This window comes from Ambystoma mexicanum, chromosome 11 (genome assembly GCF_040938575.1).
Source record: "Ambystoma mexicanum isolate Mex_15411 chromosome 11, UKY_AmexF1_1, whole genome shotgun sequence".
Classification (NCBI taxonomy): domain Eukaryota; kingdom Metazoa; phylum Chordata; class Amphibia; order Caudata; family Ambystomatidae; genus Ambystoma; species Ambystoma mexicanum.
This window is the reverse complement of record NC_090934.1, coordinates 620,370,489-620,390,653: the sequence shown is the minus strand read 5'-3', so window position 1 is coordinate 620,390,653 and position 20,165 is coordinate 620,370,489. Positions and strand designations below refer to the sequence as shown.

General features: G+C 43.3%; 1 protein-coding gene across 6 annotated transcripts in view; it reads right to left on the bottom strand.

Moving 5' to 3' along the window:
- ANO5 (anoctamin 5) overlaps positions 1-20,165 on the bottom strand; it is a 652,338-nt gene that overhangs the window by 505,414 nt on the left and 126,759 nt on the right. For 2 of the 6 annotated variants that reach the window (XM_069623486.1, XM_069623487.1), the window contains one exon: positions 9,528-9,575. The exons of the other annotated variants lie outside the window; for them this stretch is intronic. In XM_069623486.1, coding sequence (XP_069479587.1) covers positions 9,528-9,575 — 48 coding nt within the window. The remainder of the gene's footprint in view (positions 1-9,527; positions 9,576-20,165) is intronic. 6 annotated transcript variants of the gene reach the window in all.

The window sequence follows — 20,165 nt, the reverse complement described above, 5'->3', positions numbered from 1 at the left end:
TAACCCACGTGTCCTTTAAGTTGTTAGGTACCGTGCCCGTTAGGAATGAGGAGTTGATGAAGGCGGTTATAAAAGGAGAGAGGTCATGTGCTGCTTCCTTGATGATGGGTGCTGGGCAGGAGTCACCTTGGCAATTGGAGGGTTTTAGATTGCGAATGAGGTTTTCGACCTCAGGGATGGTGAGTGGGGTGAAACTAAAAGGGGTGTGAGCAAATTAAGCCGTCGGAGTGTAGGAGGGTTTAGTGGGGGGGTTGGCGAGTAGGGTAGTTTGTTTGGCGTTAATTTTAGATTGTAAAGTGGTGATTTTGTTCAGGAGAGCGTTTTGGATGTTGTTGCACCATTTACTGTCTTTAGTGCAGGTTTCAAGTGCAGGGAATGGAGATTCCAATTCTTTAAGGATTTTAAATGGCTCCTTAGTGTTAGATTCTGCTTGAACGATGCGTTGGTTATAGGTCTCCTTTTTGGCTTGTAAAATCGCTTCCTTGTAGTTGTGGGTAGTAATGATGAGGCGATCTTTGGTAGGGTCACATGGGTGGCTCTTCCAAAGTGATTCAGCCTTACGTTTTTATTTGCGTAAAGTTCTTAGCTGCGGGGTGAACCAGGAGTTCAGGTGGGCCTGTTTGGCTTTCCGTAGTTAGAGCGGTGCTATATTGTCAATGGCTTTGAACAGTGTTTGATTAAAGATATCTACTAGGACTGTGGGGTCATTATGTTGGGGCACGCATTTGTTCAGGATAGGAAGGATGAGGGGGAGGAGTTTATCCTTGGTGATGTCTTTTTTGTTCCTTGTGGGAATGGCTGGAGCTATCGTAGGAGTTGTGTGGGGGTTTGTCGCTTGTAAGTGGAAGATGATAATGTGGTGGTCGGACCAGGCGCAAGCGTGGTTGGAACTTATGGATGTGTTGCAGTTAAGGTCAGTAATCCAATCGAGCGTCCTGCCCTTAATATGGGTAGGTCCGTCAATGCGTTGTTGGAAGCTTAAATTAGCTAATGTGGTAGCTACTTCAGAGGCCAAGTGATACTTGGTGTCGGGAAGGCCCAAGTTAAGGTCACCTAGAAGCAATACCTTAGAGTTAGGTTTGGTATTGACGGTCAGAATGGCCGTGATCTCATCTATGAAGGAACCAAGTGGTCCTGGGGGTCTATAGATAAGGTGGATGGTAGCAGTGTTAGTTGGAGATAGGGTGAGTTTCACAGAGAGGGATTCTGCGGAACTGAGCTCAATGTTGGGGATGATTCTGAGTGTAATGTTATTTCTGTGTATAAATGCGACTCCACCTCCTTTGGATGTTGTTTGACGGTCCGCTCTAGTGATAGAGTAACCGTTGGGGATGGCGAGGGCAAGGAGTGGGCCAGAGGCTGCGTGTAACCAAGTTTCCGTAATGGCTATGAAATCGAGGTTTTGAGTGGTAATAAGGTCGCAGATGTCCAACGCGTGGGCCGTGATAGATCTAGCGTTGATGAGGGCACCCTTGAGTTCTTTGGCAGAGAAGGTGCTAAGGGACGGTTGTGACTTCGGTGTAGTGGAGGTGTTATGAGTGTGCTGAGTGCCAGCGGCACGAGGGGCATGAGGCAATCTGGATCCCAATCTAAGATTACTAATTAGGAGTGTGCACAGTTGATTGGGTGTAGGTTTGGTGGCATAGTGTTGGAGCCATAGAGCAGGGTCATTAAGGTATGGGTTGCTAAGGGGCATGGTGAGAGAGAATGGGGTGGCGTAATGGGGGTTGGATTTAACAGTGCTAGGGATGGTGGGGCAGAGCAATGTGGCAATGATGAACCCTACGATGGTGGCAAGAATAGGGTGGGTATCAGATGGCAGTGGCCACATATCGTGGGCCAGGTGTCCTAACCGTCTGTGCAATGGAGTGGGGGAGCACTGGGAGGTATGTGGAGGGGTTCTGCGCTGGGCAGGGGTGGGATCCGCCAGGAGATGGCAATCCGCGTACAGTTTGCTAGGTGAATGCATGTGCATGCGCCGGAGAATACATGCGCCGGAGACTCAAAGGCAGAGGTTCAGCTAGTCTGGCAAGTTAGGTACAAGTGCAAAATGCGATCAATGATGCAAAAGGCAGAGGTTCAGTTAATCTGACTGGGTGGTGCAACACGTAGCGAACAATTGGGTTAGCGACAGGCTCTGTGCAAGTACTGAGCAGAGAGGACGGTGTGCGTAAATATGAGCCATTAGAGTATGCAGTGAATCGTGATGTCAGTAAGCAAGTGAAACTTGATTTGTGAGTGCGCTCCCAAGCGAAAAGGGGTGAGTGTTTTCAATCGCTGGTCTAGGCGACAAGGGCGTCAGACAAGGAGACTTCTATCTAATTGGGTGCAGCTGGGTTAGTGCAGCGGAGATTCTTACCGCGTTACTTTGTATGCGATCAGATCGAGTGTGTTGGTGGTAGTCCGGAAAGCAAGTAGAGGGTGCTGCAGAGCAGTGTCCAGCGCCATAGCGGACCGGTGCAGACAGGAGGGGCCTTTGGCCCACAGGCCTTAGGCTGCTAGGGCCAGCTTCCGCCTCCGGTCCTTCGGCTCAATAGTTCTGCTGATGTGGTTGCTAGGCAACCGAAGTGAGCGTCGGCATGACGATCCTCGTGGTGGCCATCTTGTGGCTGGGAACCTCGGCGGATTCAGGCTGCTTCAAAAAGGTATTTAGCCAGATATTTGGCCAACGGTGCACAGTGCACTACAGGTACAGGCACTCCTGTACTGCCACTTTCAGATCAGGCAGGTCAGAGGGATGGGATGGCGGGTCCGTGTCCCAGCTGCTCCTGCAGCATGGGAGCGGCGTCAGGCCTCAGAGCACTATCGGGTGAGGGGAAGGTGCAGAGCTCCTGCAGGGCTCCTGCCCGGATGATGAGTGGGCTAAGGAACAGACAGGAGGGGCCTTTGGCTCACGGGCCTTAGGCTGCTAGGGCCGGCTTCCGCCTCCGGTCTTTCGGCTCAATAGTTATGCTGATGTGGTTGCTAGGCAACCGAAGTGAGCGTCGGCATGACGATCCTCGTGGCGGCCATCTTGTGACTGGGACCTCGGCGGATTCAGGCTGCTTCAAAAGGTATTTAGCCAGATATTTGACCAACGGTCTACAGTGCACTACAGGTGCAGGCACTCCAGTACTGCCACTTTCAGATCAGGCAGGTCGGAGGGATGGGATGGTGGGTCCGTGTCCCAGCTGCTCCTGCAGCATGGGAGCGGCGTCAGGCTTCAGAGCACGATCGGGTGATCCAAGTCTTTTTCCACATTAAATCAATGTGTGGCACTCTGTTTGGCATTTTGATAGACTTCTCCGCTTTGGCATATTTAGCATCTGCAAGACAGCTCTCCTGTCAGGATTTCAAAATCGCCAGCACCTGTCAGTGTCGAGCACCAGTAGTGCACCCATTTTTGACAGCTGTCTTTAAATCAAATGTCTTTAACATGGGATTTTCTCCTAATAACATGATTCTTGCTGACATAGTACTGATGTGGGTTCTTGCAGCAGAGTAATGTAGAACACCCAACAAGAAGTTGTATCCTTTTGCTGGTTTTGTGAGCCATGATTTTAGCAATTTCGACACCAAATAAAACCGATTTTTGAACAGCTCTGTATTCCTTTGCGCCGATTTTGCTCTGTGTGCAGCCAAAGGAGGGGGTCTGGCAATGATCTCCTTTATTGACACTGACAGAGGCAAAAGTGGATGGTGGCCTATCGGTCAGGTTTTCACTGCGCACTTTCTGGTGATTTCTGTCCAGCAGCATGCTTTCCGGCGGCCATTATGAGGTTTCCGCTGCCAGTAATTCACAGTTCTGTTGTAGGGCTTGGATGAGTGGGTTAAAACATCCCACAAGACCAAGGACTCGTGGTCTGAAGAAAAGTGTTTCAATAAGGGCACAGGGACAAGCTACAAGATGAGTTTGTACAGGTACATCCTAAGCCAGCCACATTTGAAGACCTGATTGACATCACGCTATGGAGGATCAGCACCATCAGGAATATAGGTGCAATCGCCAAAATCTTGAAGCTACAAGGATCTTTACCGCCAAGTAAGGCAAGAGGTTATGCTCCAATTAAGACATGAATTCCAGAATGACTCAAAATAATGGAGATCCGATGCGCAAGAGGGCCCCTAACCAGTGTGGAAAGACAAAATGGAAACCAAGAATTTCTCAGCATCTATCACTGCAATAAAAGATCATTACCTATGTGATTGGTCTCACTCCTCCAGTCCTGCGTGAAGAGCATTGGTCATGATTATCATTTCTACTCCATTCCTAGTTGACAGATCCCTCAAAACCCACAAGAATATTTGCCTGGGGAGATCTTGGACACAGAAAGACCACTGTAGGCACACTTAGAAACCTCTTTGGTATTAAGTGCATCATAAGTTACCAATTAACCAAAACAATTAGGTGATGTATTTATGGATTGTGCATTTACTTCTGCCGGCGGAGACCATAGTACAGATTGTGCAATGAAAAGCATGCTGAAAGAATTCATTGTATTTATTAATTACTGTGTGATGTGCAAATCCTATCCATTGCCTTGTCATTCAATGCATAGGCACAGTTGGAGTATTGTGGGAGAGAAGGGGGTTTAAACTAAGTATTTGTTACAGAAGAATAGTACATCTCCAGCTCCGAAATATAAAGAGACTGAAACCATTATATGCAGGCCTCTTTAATACTAGGCATTCGTCTAGATTGAAAGGAAATGCATTCATGTTCAAGGAAGTCAGACACAGACACACACACACACACACACACACACCCCCACACCCCCACACCCCCACACCCCCACACCCCCACACCCCCCCCCTGACCCAGGCATATTGTAGAGTCAGACATATATGGAATGTAGAGTGAATCTTTGAAAGTGGATGCTTTTATGAACTTCAAATAGTGGGATTCATATAGGTAACATTGTGTTTTGTATAAATGTGTATCTTGGATACCTACAACATAGTAGGTCTCCAAGGGTAAAGCTGGAGACCCACTTAGTTGAAACTATTTGTTTTCTTTTAAATACATTGCATTGTTCGACCACCTCACTGCCTGTTCTTTGCTCTGAACTGTGGGCTGGGATTGTATAAATGGGAGCATTAAATTGGTGGGTCACGTCTGCGTGAGCCTCTATCAAAATATATAACAATACTAAATATCCATTTGTCAATGATGCAGTATTAGTTTCATTGACCACTTTTGGATTGGAAAAAACAACTTCATCTTTTCGTGAATCCAGTGCTTGAAATTAACTGTAGGAAAACTAAATCTATGTTGTCACTAGCAACTGATGGAGTAATAATTATGCCAGTAAAATGTAGGATTATCTACTTATCAGGTTTATGGATACTTGTAAAACACATTCGACCAAGAAAAATCCAACTTTATACGTTCCAGATATAGTACAGCAACTGCAAAGTTTTTTGAGGCAGCATGCAAATGGAGCCTGTGGTCTTTGTAATTTCTTGGTGTTTCAGTTTATGTTGCAACATTTTTGCACACATTTTGTAGTGAATATCTGTTTGATACTTAAATAATCAGTGCATGTTCCTTTCATAGCATTTCGTATGTGAACTGAGCCGATAACAGGGAGTCTTCTATGTTACAGAGGAATGCACAATATTCCATTTAAGCAGGAGCAATGAGTTTTAAACTTACTTGCTATAATGAAGGAGACCTACATATTTAAGACAATAGTCCGTCAAGCTCAAGTAGCCCACCTGTATGGGGTGCTAGGGCCCCTCCGGTCCCATTACTTTATGGGTCACATTCCATGAATATAAACCAAAAGAATGTTATCGTTCTTCGTAATGGAAAGATCTTCTAAAAATGTTTAGATTATTAACAAATGAAAATACTGTTGGGGGGTCCGAAACTGTCATGTGGAACCCTATTAAAGACATATGGGAAAGATCAGAGAATGTATGTCCCTACATAGGCACCGGAACTATAGCCAGTGCACAGAAGCCAAAGCCACGTCACATCTCCATATATGGGAGTGCTGACCCCCGACATGCTGCTCAGCCTTTGCCTCCAATTCCCTGTCCTGTGGGGAAGATACCTCATGGCAGCAATGGGGGCGGGGGGAGCGAGAGAGAGAGAGAGACAGAGAGAATGTGCAAGTGTTGTAATGGTGTGTGCTTGTAGAACGTACGTGAGGACACATGATCACCACAAGTGCATGCTTGTCGATGTAAAGCAATGTAGTGAGGCCAGTAAGAGACCGTAGCCCAAGTGGCACCAAAGTCAGCCAAAAGTGCAATCATAGAAACTGACTAAAACATTAAGAAATATATTGCAACTGGATGGTATTCACCATTGCTGTAAACCTCCTTTACAATCTATTCTTGGGAGGCCACTCGAATTCTAGTTGCTTTTGACTGGTGCCTTTTCCTGACAAAAGAAAGCTCAATCAGCCCAGTGCACGTGTTGGAACATATTAAGAAAATTGGTGCCAACCCCAAAGTAAATGAAATCCAACAAGCCACAAATCTTTGGAAGTCAGCATCTGAGATGCACAAAACTATTAAAATAAAATGTAGTACCACATTGAAAAGATGGTAATCGGTCACTACAGAAGCCCTCTCAGCATGGCGTACACATAGACCGAACGATCTGTAAGAACCACCCAGCCAAGGAGCAGAAAGGTGTCAGAAAAACATCTACTCAAGTAAAACACAGTGCGTCAGTACCAGCCAGCATTATCCTGAGTTCATGCTTGGGAAGGTGAGGCAGGAAGAAACTGTTTTCTTTGTGGTTATAATACATTAGATTAGCCCTGGTGCCCTGGCAGCGTAAAGCATTGTTAAGAATAAGGAGAAATTAGGAGTGCCTCAAAGGAAAGAGGATCATGTAAAGAGAATGGCATTAAGAAAGGTGTACAAAAAGCGAACATATTGATGAGAAATATTGTGACATGAAAATACATGAACTGAGTAACATTAGAAAAGCAAGCATTGACAATGCCAACAGCTTGGACTTTTGTGTAGGCATGGGAAAGGCACTTGCCAGGCACAGCCATAGTTGTATTAACTGGCCGCTGACGGTAGCAGATGCAAAATGGTGCGAGTACCTGGGCATCCAATACCAGTGGCTGGTAAAAGTGCAATAAATGTACACAAGCCAAAACTGCTGGCTTTGCCAATACTTGTTTTAACAGAACTTCAGTGAAGGCCACGCAGAGTGCTTATAAATCGAGTGGCTGAAGGCAGGCCTGGTAAGACATTTTTATTACACCAGTAGCCGGTCTACAACTCAAATTAAGTCATTAACGCTCAAAAGACTGCTTTGAAAAAACGCTGGCTGGCATGAGTGCAACGTTTGATGGCAAAGCTTCATTAAAGCCAGCTCAAAGAGTTCACATGAGAAGTTGTTTTGGGCATGGAGGGGTAGGAATGGCTGGTAATGGCCACAGGGATTAGCATGGCCATGGGCAGTCAATAGTTGGGCACATAACCAACTAACGCCTACAGGCTGTGTGTCCCTCCTCATATTCCATTCCTTCTATCTGTGCCCTAATGCATTAGTTTCAGCTCATAAGTCTCACAAACAAATTAGTGGTTATATTTGGCCATTTTCTGGGAGATACGGCAGGATAGTGAAAGAGCTGTGTGAGACGACTAACCCACATTCTTCTATATCATTCGAAAGAACATACACCACCACATCCGTAATACGTTATGTGTGTCACTGCAGATGAATATATGTTTTGCAATATATACAAAGAAAAAACAGGACCCCATTACTGAATACTTGCTGAAAGTGCATGTTGTATTACAGGCTATGGCAGGCTTAAAAAACATATTTGGGTGATGTAATGGATGGCGAACTTTAAGCAAAAGGGTTGCCACATCTAGAACAAATATTGCACAGTACAAAAACATACAATTTCTATTCAACAGGTCACAACATCAACACCAGCACAGCTACAACCCAGTCTAGGACTACTGCAGGGATCTGCACCCTTTGGCTCTCCCGATATTTTACACTACAATGGAATGCCCTTCAGCTCTAGCCAGCAAAGTCAATGGCAAGGAATCCAGGGAGTTGTAGTCCAAAACATCAGGAGAGTCGCGTTTTGCAGATCCCTGCACTACAAACACAATATAAACGTTCCAGTCATTTTAGGATGGAAAATCCTGTCAGCTTAATTACCATGTTCCCCATTTGTTCAGGGTGGTCAACTGATAAGTTGACACCCAAATGATTATGGGTCCAGTCAATCGGTTATTATTGGCATAGACACTAGACGCATATTTTCGAATCTTGAAAGCTGACCTTCGTAAATTGCACTGTAACAACCCATTACAAATTGAGAAGTCAGTCAGCTTTTGTACTGGGCAATTCATACGTCATCTCCCCAAAATGCTCTTGTAAGATAACATTTGGTTACTAACCACACCAACTCGATACAGCCACATCCAATCAATGAAAACCCCTGTACTACGCGGGAAATGATTGACTGAAACGGTGCCTTTCGGATTTAAGATCACTGGTGGTGGATAAGTGAAGAGGCTTGCCTTTCTCAATATAAGGTGTCTGAATGAGTGTCTCCCCATTAACATTGATCACACATTAATTAACATTCTCCTATATTGATGCCATTATTTTGGCATCAGGGATCCTCACTTGTGTGACTTGTACGCAAAAGTATTCTTCTGAACTTCTTAACTAATAATTAAATTAAGAAACGTGAAAGAAAGTATTTTGTGGTAGTGTTAAAAGCACAACTGCTCCAATTATCGGTATAGCAGAAAACACAGCCACACTGATTCAGTGTTACTGCCGTTCACTTCGGCGCCATATTTGCCGAATTAGGAGTGGCAAGATGGCAGTATTGGTCCCCATTTTAAATCCGCTCTGACCCTATTGGCGTTCCCAGAAATAACTGCAATGGTTATTTCGCCCATGTTAAATTGCTCATTTTTCAGGAGGAAAAGCCTCTCGCGAATTGCTGATGGATGTTTCCCCCAACACCAGAGAAAGGTCGCGGTATGAAGTGTGTGGTTATCCGTTGTCACCACTTTATGCCACAGTGCCATACTTGTAAGAGGCTTAATGTCTCAAATAAAACCAGGGCCCCTTATTTTCTAAGTGGTTCTCACCAAGGCGATGGTTTCTAGGAAATTAAACTGGCCGGTGCTGCACTTTTGAAACTTGAAAATAGAAGTTACTATGGACAGTTGGATTGAGCATATTTAGTGTGAGGGATGCAAATAAAAATCGTGGGCATGAGCAAATCATTTGCATATTTAGTTGAATCTCTGTAGTTCCGTGGGAAGACATTTTACGTCTCCAATAGCACACGGAAAGCGACCATTAACCCCTAAAAAACCTCACCCAGTGGGGTGTATTAATCAGAACATCATGGGCAACAGTTTCTGGGCAGATTTTGTTGGGACAAAAAAGCATTCTCAAAGAGGAGAGAGAGAGGATATTTGTGGATACTGGCTGGTAACGCCTTTACCTCGGCATGCATGAATGTAAACCACTACACACACAATGGCATGCAAACGTATAGGGGTTTCTACGAATTCCATCGTCTGCTTACCACTTGTAGATTGGAGAGGAGAAATGAACTCTCAGTGCTGCTTAGACCCTGCCATGGGTATCATAGGAAATATACAAAGCGGTTAGTAAGGATGCAAAAGAAGCTGGGAGTTACGTCACTGCACAGCAATACATGTTATATTAGCAACATAAACAAGCAGCAGATCACTTTGTAAATTGCAGGACTGTATAACCGTTGCTCGAAGGTTCGATGCAGTGCAGGAGAAATCATTCTTTAGTGTCGTTTGTGCACACAGGCTTGCAGGATTGCAGTACTGTTAATAACATTACAGGGCTAACAAACATAAAAGAAGCAACGTGAAATGTCACAACCCCCCCATTATTACCCGTCTCTATAACAATACCCTTGATACTCAAATGCATACGTGCAAATTTAAGCATTTGCCAACAGTTTGGGCTTTTGTTTACGGAGGTGATGGGCACGGATATTAATGTTACTACTTGGCCATATGATGGACAATGGTACGATTACCTGGACATACAATAGCAGTGCTTGGAAAATACCTATACACAAGCCACAACTGCTGGATGTGTCAATGTTTGTTTTAAAGAGGACTTCATTAAAGGAATCAAGAGGCTGTAGGCACACTTGGTTAAGACATTATAACACCATTAGCCATTGACTGCGTCAATTAAGTCATTAACACTCAGCAGAGTGCTTAGAAATATCTCTGACAGGCTAAAGTTTGATCTTACTGCTTGAAAGAGTGAGATCAAAGAGTTCCCAGAAGGTGAGTTTTTGGTGGAGAGGGTGGGATTGGCCTTAGATTAGCATGGACAGTCAAAAGATGGGTACATAACCAAACACCAAAAGCTGTGTGTCTCTCAAATGGGTGCAAAAATGGTGGCATTTATTATGCCAAACCTAGCTGGACCTTCGGTGTTATTATCTCAAAGAGCAACTAGCTAAGGGAATGTTCAGACGGCCAGATATGAACAAGTCCTCAGAAACTCTTATTAGCACCCCAGCAAACCACCCGATTTGCTAAGGAAATTTTTGGGCGAAAATAATAAGCTTGTGCAGAGTGCAAGACTTTTCTTGTGTCCGAAAGATAAAAACACTACAAATAATAGGTCTGCCATATAAATGGCAAAGGGAGATCACAGAGTCCCTTCTCCATTTCTAGGGTGCAGCCCGAGGTGAAGTAGCGGACCGCAGATTCGTGTTGCAGGTTGCTAGAGGCACAGGTTGGGTGACGGGGAAGGGGGTTTGGGCATCTGCAAGGTACCTGCTGAGGGCGGGTGGAACATAAATGCATCAGAAAGGGGGAGAGGATCCGCCAGCCAGCGTGAAACTCTGGTGTGAGCTGGTCGGTCACCAGTTGTTATCACCAAAGTTCCTACCCAATGATTTGCGACACTTCAACAATGATTTCAAATGCGCTATTTTTCGGCGTCTAAGGACAGACACATAGTCGGAAGTTGGTGTGTTACTTTCTTTTGTAAGGCAGTTTAAAACAATTAATTTACCATCTTGATGTACATGTTTATTTATTGCCCACATATAGTGCCTATAACAACGGAGCCAAATACACATAAAGGCCACTTTTCTTAAATTATATATTTCTCTTAAATTATATATTTCCATTATTTCAAAATTAAACTGATTTTTACTGAAATCAATCTTGCGGCCGGAAATATCATGGGAATTGCATTTGGTGTAAATTAGAATCGATTTAGGGAAATACGGGAAGGGCAACCAAGAAACAATGACCTGCCTCACAGATCTTTAACGTTTCCAATTAGCAAGTATACTGACAGCATGTATCGCAGCTGTATGGAAAATCTTAGAAATATTACAATGGGACAGCTGTGGTACATCACTCAATTTGATTACATCAGCAGCTGGAGCATTTCAGCTTTCTTGCACCCAGTAATTCTGATCCAAGTGCTGTACGCCTACCTTGGTGACAGGTTGATATAAAAGAACCAACAAATAGTCCTAGGAATCTCTCTGCGAGAACGAACACGGCTAAATGACCTGTTCTTTGGGAAGGGGAGGCCATTTAGGCGTGTTCGTTCTCGCAGAGGGGCACCTATGACTATTTTTTGTTTTCATCGTTTAAAAGGAACTAGGTTTAGTCATCCTAGGTTTCCTAGGTTCATCCAGACGTGGACCCCTTTCTCCCTGTGCTCAGAGAGGCACAGCTCCACCTCACTGATGAGGCCCAACAAGGCTGAAACACATGTATAGGCGTGCTTTTGGTACTCTTGTTCAGTAGAGAATTGCCATAGCATTTTGGTGCTGGACTGCCCATGTGGGCAGGACAAAGACTGATGTGCAAATGGATATTTCCCTTCAGTGAAAGGTACAGTGAGCTAAAGTGTGGCTGCAAACTCTCGTGGGTGCCTTCCCAAACAGGTCAATGGGCCATGTTCGTTCTCGCAGAGGAGTGCCTAGGACTATTTTTTGTTCATATAAAAGTAACCTTATTAATGTATACAGTTACCTTGCACAGAGGGAGACAATCCCATAGTTTATGTGATTAGTGTAAACAGGCACTACAAGTTTGCCGTTGACAAGAGCAACACTGCAATCAATGGTGCAAGTCTACAGTTCCTATGCTACAAGCGATCGTCTGCTGCTCTACTTTGAGCAAACCAGTTACTGACCATACATCAGAGAAACATCGACACAGCCCTTCTTCAGACATCAGCTATACAGGACTGATTACGGTCAAAATGTAGTTTGTTGATTTAAGGGTCAATCACATTTTGCCACGACTCAATGCAATATATTCAACCATATATTGTACTCACTGCAATTGTGAACACAATTAATGCAATGTGGCTCCTTAATTGTGTCTTCTTAAATGTGTGTGATGTCAGAATTTGTGTACAAACTATGCAGCCAATTAAAATCATATACCAAAAATTGTAAAGATGTGTGATATAGTGCCTAAAGATGCAATGGCAAACAAGCCAGTACATAAGCATAACGAATGTGGGTCGTGTAACAAGATTTTTTATTGAGCATTTGTGATGACTAAGGCAGAGTTTTGAAAGAGACTAGTCTAGTTTTCAGTTATTGGGGAACCAGAATACACAGTTCAGTAGTTTAAGCTTTAAATTGGTAAAAATGGTCCAGCTGCATGGGCAGTGGAACTGAGAGTTCTGTCTAGAATCAAATAACTCGGCCTTCAGAAGCGTCACCACCAGCTAGTAGACATTAATTTCTACTGTGGATCAGATTAACCATCAGGGGCAAATCAAAGATCATCACAATCTAGTATCAAGTTTTTGACAACTCCCAATACCTAAAACTGACATTTTCACCAACAGAGAATCCATCTAGATACCTTGCATAAACTGCCAGGATCCTCGCAGTACCATTTAGGCATGTGATGGCTCTGATTGACATTCAGACATGTGGTTCCTTCGAGAATTCAGGGGGATCAACTACACAGATGATCATGTGAAATTAGATTTTTGGAGTAAGTGGGGTTGTTTTACGTATCTGTTGTGTCTTTTCACTTAAAGCAATAGGCTGGTGCAGATATTTATTAAGACATTTAAGGAGATGATTGGCTGCCTGAGAATCCTAGGGGGTTAAATTGCTCCCTTCTTTCAGTATACCTTGAGGGAAGTACCCAAGAAGGTGGTAGGTTTTGATCCATTCTAGCTTAATGTTGTAAACCAGGTCGGAGGTATTTTGTGGTAAGTAAAATAGATAGGAATACAATATCTGAATACAATCAACACTGTGGAATATATGTTGAGCCTCAAATGGGAAATCTCCAAGTACATTTTTTAAAAAGTATCATTTGCATTTTTAAAGCGCTCACACAGCCCAGGGGTATTGAGGCGCTGTTACAAGGAATAGGTCTTAGTTGGAAATGTATAACGCGCTTAATACCCAGAGGTTTCTAAGAGCAGAACCGGGGATCGAACCTGTGTTGCTTCGTGTTGTCTTGTTTCCAAGGCGAGCACATTGACGCTGAGTTAACCTCCCGGGACTTACTGTCATTTCTGCCCCCCCCCTTCTAAACATTGAAGCCATCTGACAAGTCAATCAAGCATTTGCGGAGTAGTGGAATGACCACAAAGAGATCCTGAAGGAGTACAAACCATATAAGGTGGCTGAAACATTCCTTGTATATATACACCCTGGACCTCAATTTAAAACACGCTTTAGCAGTACACCCTATTAGTTAAGAAATGTGAAAGAAATGATACCCTAGGTCCATAAGGGTACCAAACAGAGCATATTATGTCAATGTGTGAAATCCCTATCCTAACTTTCCCCAATGTGCTGCTCAGCTGAAGGGGATCTGGCCATAGACAGCCAGTGGGACAGAGTCTATGCATCCCTCTTCTCTGACAACCTATGCCCACACAAGAGTCAATAGCTAGGAAGATAGCTTGGAAAAAGATCTTTCCGGGACAAAACGCAGTCCTCTGTGAATGGGAGCAGTCCATATCTCTGACCCAAGCCCAAGTTTTGTTCAGCATCACTCAATACTACAACAGAAGATCCATATATGAGCACAGGGAATGACTATAAAAAGCTACCTAGACAAAGGACTCATGTTCTGGAAGTTCAAAAGTGTGTTTATTGTGTAAAACGACACTTCTGGCAGTGGCATAGAAAGAGCAGGTTCCCAACTCCTTGCGTAAGTGGGAGAGGACCAGCAAACTTCATCAGTAGACCTACTGAAATAATTAAATTGAGGGCCAACCGACAGGGTCTGCCTTGGAATCGCCTAAGGATGGGGGGGGGGGGGGCTTTTATATCACATTATTTTTCTGACCTTTCACCACTAATTGAAGATTTTAATTAACAGGAAATGGGTGGAAAGGTCTTTCATTGTCTATGTGCTGATTTTAAGGGCTTAAGGAGACCATTATTGACAACTATGCCTACAGAATAAAAATGCTACATTAATTATTGGCAGTTATTCGAAAATTCACTCTCCAACTGCACATTTTCCATCATTGCATGTGAACGAGTTCAAGAAATTGGATACCCGTTCACACGGATTTACTTACAAATGACAGCTGCATGCTTTGTAGTGTAGTTCATGTGCCACACTGTTAATCTGAACAGTCTCAGGGAGAACCCAATTTAGGGGGAACTAAAGCTCTATGATCCATGTAAAACCCAGCTTTTGTGTTGCTCTATATCCTGATAGGACTTTGCCAATCGATTTTATATTTACAAAATAAAGATTAAGAAAACCCAGTTCAACTTGTATTACCGTCTTGACTTGGTCACTATCAGAAGTGGAATCGACAAGGTTGGGCAGAACATGTTGATTCTAGTACACATTCCAATATGGTTGAGGGAACCAACCACCTTATCCGCACCATGGAGGAATTCTTAGATGTGGATGAGCACATCTGGAACCAATCAACCTACGAATGATGAAGACATAGGTTTCACGGTCTGCCAAGGTGACCGACAGTGATCTGGATCGGAACTCTTGGGCCTGGCCCAGACCAAGGCTGCTTAATTGTCAATTTTACTTTGATATCTGGGTAAAAACAAAATTAATCTTTAACATCTTTTAGTAAATTAATTCAAAATACATATAATAAATACAATACATTAGAGATTGAAGGTTCTTATACTTGTTTTAACTTATGAAATCAAACAATTGATAAACACCTAAAAATCAAATAATGATTATAAAACATTCTAATTAATACTCAAGTTTCAATGCAGGTGTAGTACGACCAGCCAAGCATGTAGACTATATCTGTTCTGCCTTGCCCACAGAAAACATTCCATGAAACCTCTTTAAATAGTCCCATCTTTAGCCATGTAGAGGAGAGCATGTTAACATCAGGTTTTTGAGAGTTTCACATTGATCAGCCGACTAACAAAAGCGTCATGTTGCTTGCTCCACTCAGAGCATTCCATTTCTCACCAAAATCTGTCAGTGAAAATCAGATTCCAGCAAAAACAAAGAAAGGTGAACCGGATAGTCTTATATGGATGAATAGCAATGAATGGAGCAAAAACTCCCAATTTCTTGTGATCTCCCTTCAGATGGGCTAAAGAAGAATACAAATGCATAATCTCTGTAGTATTAATCCAGACATTATCATTAAAATTGGCTTTTTATAACGTGCTTAGTACTAAGCGCAGACAAACCAGTGTTGCTCTGCATCGTCTTGCTTTCAAAACAAGTGCGTTGCCACTTAGCTATAGGGGTTGCTACATATATTGAGGGGTTGCTACATATATTGAGGCTTATAACATTGATGTTTGTGCCACTATGGAAACTTGGGCACATGTTGCAGCAGCTCCTTCCTTAAGGCCTGCTATTCCTGCTGGCTTTTGGATGTTTAGGTGCGATAGGAAGGAGGGCAGGGGTTGAGGGGTAGCCCCAATATACAGACTTTCCCTTACCATCTGGGAATACAAGGGCTACATTAGGATGGGGTAGACCGCCTTTGCATAAAAACTGGTTTGAACGCTGAAGCTACCCTTAATGTACTTTTTATCTTTTTGATCCAGAAATTTCAAGCAAGGGGTCGTCGACTGAGGTGCTAACGGTTGCTATTGCCTCTAAATTACTCTAGCACAGCTATAAAACAAGCCATGTAAGCACTACTCTAAATGCAATCTGTTTTTTTCCGCAATTAAAGAAGCTAAAAAGCCCAACACTTACACTTTTTTATGAATGGAAATCTGTTATGACCCCTTTGGATAGGGCAGCCTATAAGGTTATGGGCAAAAAGTATAGGTTCGCCATAATTGAGGCAGAAAATGACTTTTTAAAAAATAGGATTAGGAATGCTCAATCAGAATCTTTAAAATTCTAAAAAAGCAAGAATCTACAACACTTTTGGACCCAGACCGGATGGAAAGGGATGTTGCTTGGTGCACAGTTATCCAGCAGGCTATGCTAACAACACTCAGCTTGATATTGATAATACACAAGCTAAGCTAATAGGAGCAGTTTCTCTGAGCTCAACTTCATCCTATGAGAGGTGCCACTCTATTCCGGTCTTTGATTTTACTCCAATATCACTGTCCGAACTTCAGTTAATCATAAAACTACTGAAGATTTCCAAATGTAAGAATGATTGCTCAGCAGCCATGCTCATTAAGACTTGTGCACCGTCTTTGCTTACTTCGATTTATTAATGCAACCTGTTTGAATTACACAGCTGAAGAAAGTTAAAACGCTGGGAGTCATTTTGGATGAACACCTCAGCATGAAGTATCATGTCTGTAGCATTGTATCCTCCTGTTCCTACTATATTAAACTACTGGCGCATCTTAGTCCCATCATCTCGTGGTTAATCCTGAGACTATCGCGAGAGCGATAGTGGGAGCCAAGATTTATTATTGCACCAGTCTTTTGGTGGGAATTAGTAAATCTCTCTGTAAGAGACTTCAGGTCGTACAAAATGGAAACGTGAGGGTGGCAGTGGGTCTTTCTCATAAAGACCATGTCTCCGCTGCAAGGCGCTCTCTTCATTACTACGGGTGGAATCTAGAATTAGTTTCAGGTTGTTGGTCATTACACAAAAGTGTAGACAAGGTAAGATGCCTTCATACCTCAAAGTTATTCTACCAAATAAAAGTATGGTAAGAATCCGGAGGTCCAGCAATCAGGATCCATTGATGATTCCAAGGTGCAGGACTGAAGGCCTTAAAGGGAGCCTTCCATGCTAGTGCCCCGAAGGCCTGGAATGACCTACCGCTGTATTTGGGAGGTACCTATGTTTTTAAAAAGAAATTGAAGACCTTACTGAATAGGCGAACCGTTAATTCCACATTACCTATCCTGTGTAGATGCAGATGCCTCTTTTCTATGTTATTTGTTATCACCTGTTCTGCACCCTTAAGCCTATGGATCCATGTAAGCGCATTATAAATAATGTTAAGTAACTATACTACCCGTGTGATGTCATGATTAAATCAAGACTGCGCAACTGTAACCGAGTGTTCAACAAGTGAACTGCCCACTTCATCAAGAAGAACACAACAAAATGGACATATATCACATGATTAAATCAAGACTGCGCAACTGTAACCGAGTGTTCAACAAGTGAACTGCCCACTTCATCAAGAAGAACACAACAAAATGGACATATATCACATGATTAAATCAAGACTGCGCAACTGTAACCGAGTGTTCAACAAGTGAACTGCCCACTTCATCAAGAAGAACACAACAAAATGGACATATATCACGTATACAAGTTCTTCCGTTCTCTTCCAATATCACCTTAAGGTCAATGAACAAGGAATCAACCACTGGGCACAAGATCTTACGCAGAAGTGACAGCATCTTCCAATGTGCTCTAGCCTTTAGGGAGACAATACCCAATTCATACCGAATAGCATAAATAGGAACTGAATTAGGTAATGAAAAGTTTCTTCTCCAGATTACAGTTTCAATAGTGGTAGAAAGTTCAAAATAAATAGGGCATAGCATTCAATCCCATACAATCATTTGGGTACTATTTTGCCTTGATAATATCGTATTTCAGACAACAGTGAACATTTTTCATATATTAAATCAACCCCAAGTAGTTGGTTGGCCATAGTGGCAAGGCTGCTTGACATACAATACCAGATAGTCTAGAAAGAAAACCCCAGGTTGGCAAACAGACTCATTGTTGTCTGGAAGATTATCAGTGGTGGACCTATGCTTCCATCTCTCTTCAGGCAGAAAGAGGAGTCAAACTAATTATTTTGGACAAATAACATCCTAATTCATGTGTTAATAAGAATGGAAAAACAATCACTGGAGAGGTCGGGTGCAACAACATTCATGAAAGGTGGCGGCAAGGGGGCAGTAGAATGCAATTTATGACTTCCATCCTTGATAAGCTAGCTACTTGCCAGTTGTCCCTCTTGGGGCAACTTCAGACATGGAAACCATTGCCTCTCATGTCCCGTTTCCAGAAACGCTCAAAAAAGGTGAAGACCGAGAGGTTTCCTTTTAAAATTGTGAAATAATAGCCAACGTCACTAAGTGTGAGAAGACAAGCTACCCTCACTATGGGTCTGCCTTACTGAGGAAGAGTATTACAAGTGGCCTACCAAGTATTCAATACCTATGGTTAAACTACGATATACGGAGGATGAATCATCAAAGGCAGGTCAATAGGCGGAGCGGCAAAGCCAGCAATTACATGAGGTCAAGTTACTTTCCCAGAAGACCCCTAACAAAATGACCGGTCCTACCATATTCCTAACGGAAAGTGCCTATGAAGGAAGTTAGAAACAGTAAAGAAAGAATGAGTACTCAAGTAGTTCTTCAGCTCCATGCCCCCCCCCCCCCAGTCCAGCAGCCAAACCTGGAATTGGCTATCCAGTCAGTGATTTCATTTCAGAGAGCTCAGAAACGGAGTACACAATCACTAGACCTTCATCCACTGAAGGGCAAGCTAGAAAATCTGAGTGGACCAAGAATCCGGATTGACTCAGAACATGAAGCAGTATTCGTACAAGCCAACCCACGAGATAAGTCATCACAGGTGGAAAAAAGAAACCAATTCCAGTTAGAATAGAAAGCACCATTGCAAAAATGCCTGGTGCTCAGGAAGCCAAGTTACTTTGCTCACTTTTGTATCCATTGATTCTGGTAGGGGAATACAGAGACCGGTTATTGTGTCCCCAGGGATGCTGAAGAGGTAGACCAGACTTGGTAGTTGGAACCAGAGTATCAAGACACAAACTGCATAAGAGGCAGTGATTCAGAAGAATCTGTTGCCTTCCCCTTCAGCTACAAGGGAAGAAAATTGTCATTTTGTACTCCAGAAGCTAACATAATGTAGTGTGCACTAGCATGGTCGTAGTGGAACAAGTCAATGGTCAAAGGCAGCCACCATGTTTATGGTGACAGGGAGGTAGACCAGAGGATCATTTTCAATGTGACACCAAAGGAATAATGTAACAAGTAAAGAGGGTTTATGGGAAGAATAAGTCTCACCACTGACCAATCTCTGGTTGACGACTGGTCCAGGATGCAAAGATTAAGGATGCAGCAATCCAGAATGAAGATGTGGGTGGTTGGTTCAGGCAAACTAATTTCATGGAGTCGATTTAGTATCTACATCCTTGTTCCTGTAAGCGTGAAGTGTGATGTCATCAGCGTGGAGTGGAAGAGAATGTACAATGTATGTGGAATATCTGACCCTGGCGTTCCACCCTTAGCAGTTGGAATAATGTAGCCTGGGTGGCGAGCACTGGTGGGTCCTGCTCTCTATATACAGGACTGTGGGAAGTATCACCTGGTAACCCTCACTTAATGCCAGTTATTGAGCAGGCTACCATCATATGGGGCATTACTTCCCATTTTCCTGCCGGGTCTTCTTTATAGAACTCAAACCACCTTTCCCAGAACCTTGCCACAACATACAAATTCAAGGTAAAGCATCACATAACATTTCCCCCTCTGGGGACTCCGAACACCAGGGAGTAATACTGCCCTCTCCCCATTTCAGAAGGCATCCGATGTACCCATAATGAATAGAAACTCCTAAACATCCCCTTTCTAAAAGAACAGCATTTTCAGAATCCGAACTAACTCGTACCATCTAATTCCATTAGCTGAGCGTCTGCCAGCGGGGGCAAACCTCGCCATTGAGCCAGATAGGCCCAAACAAGCAAGACAAGTTTTCAGATGCTCAACACAATTGTACGGTCTCA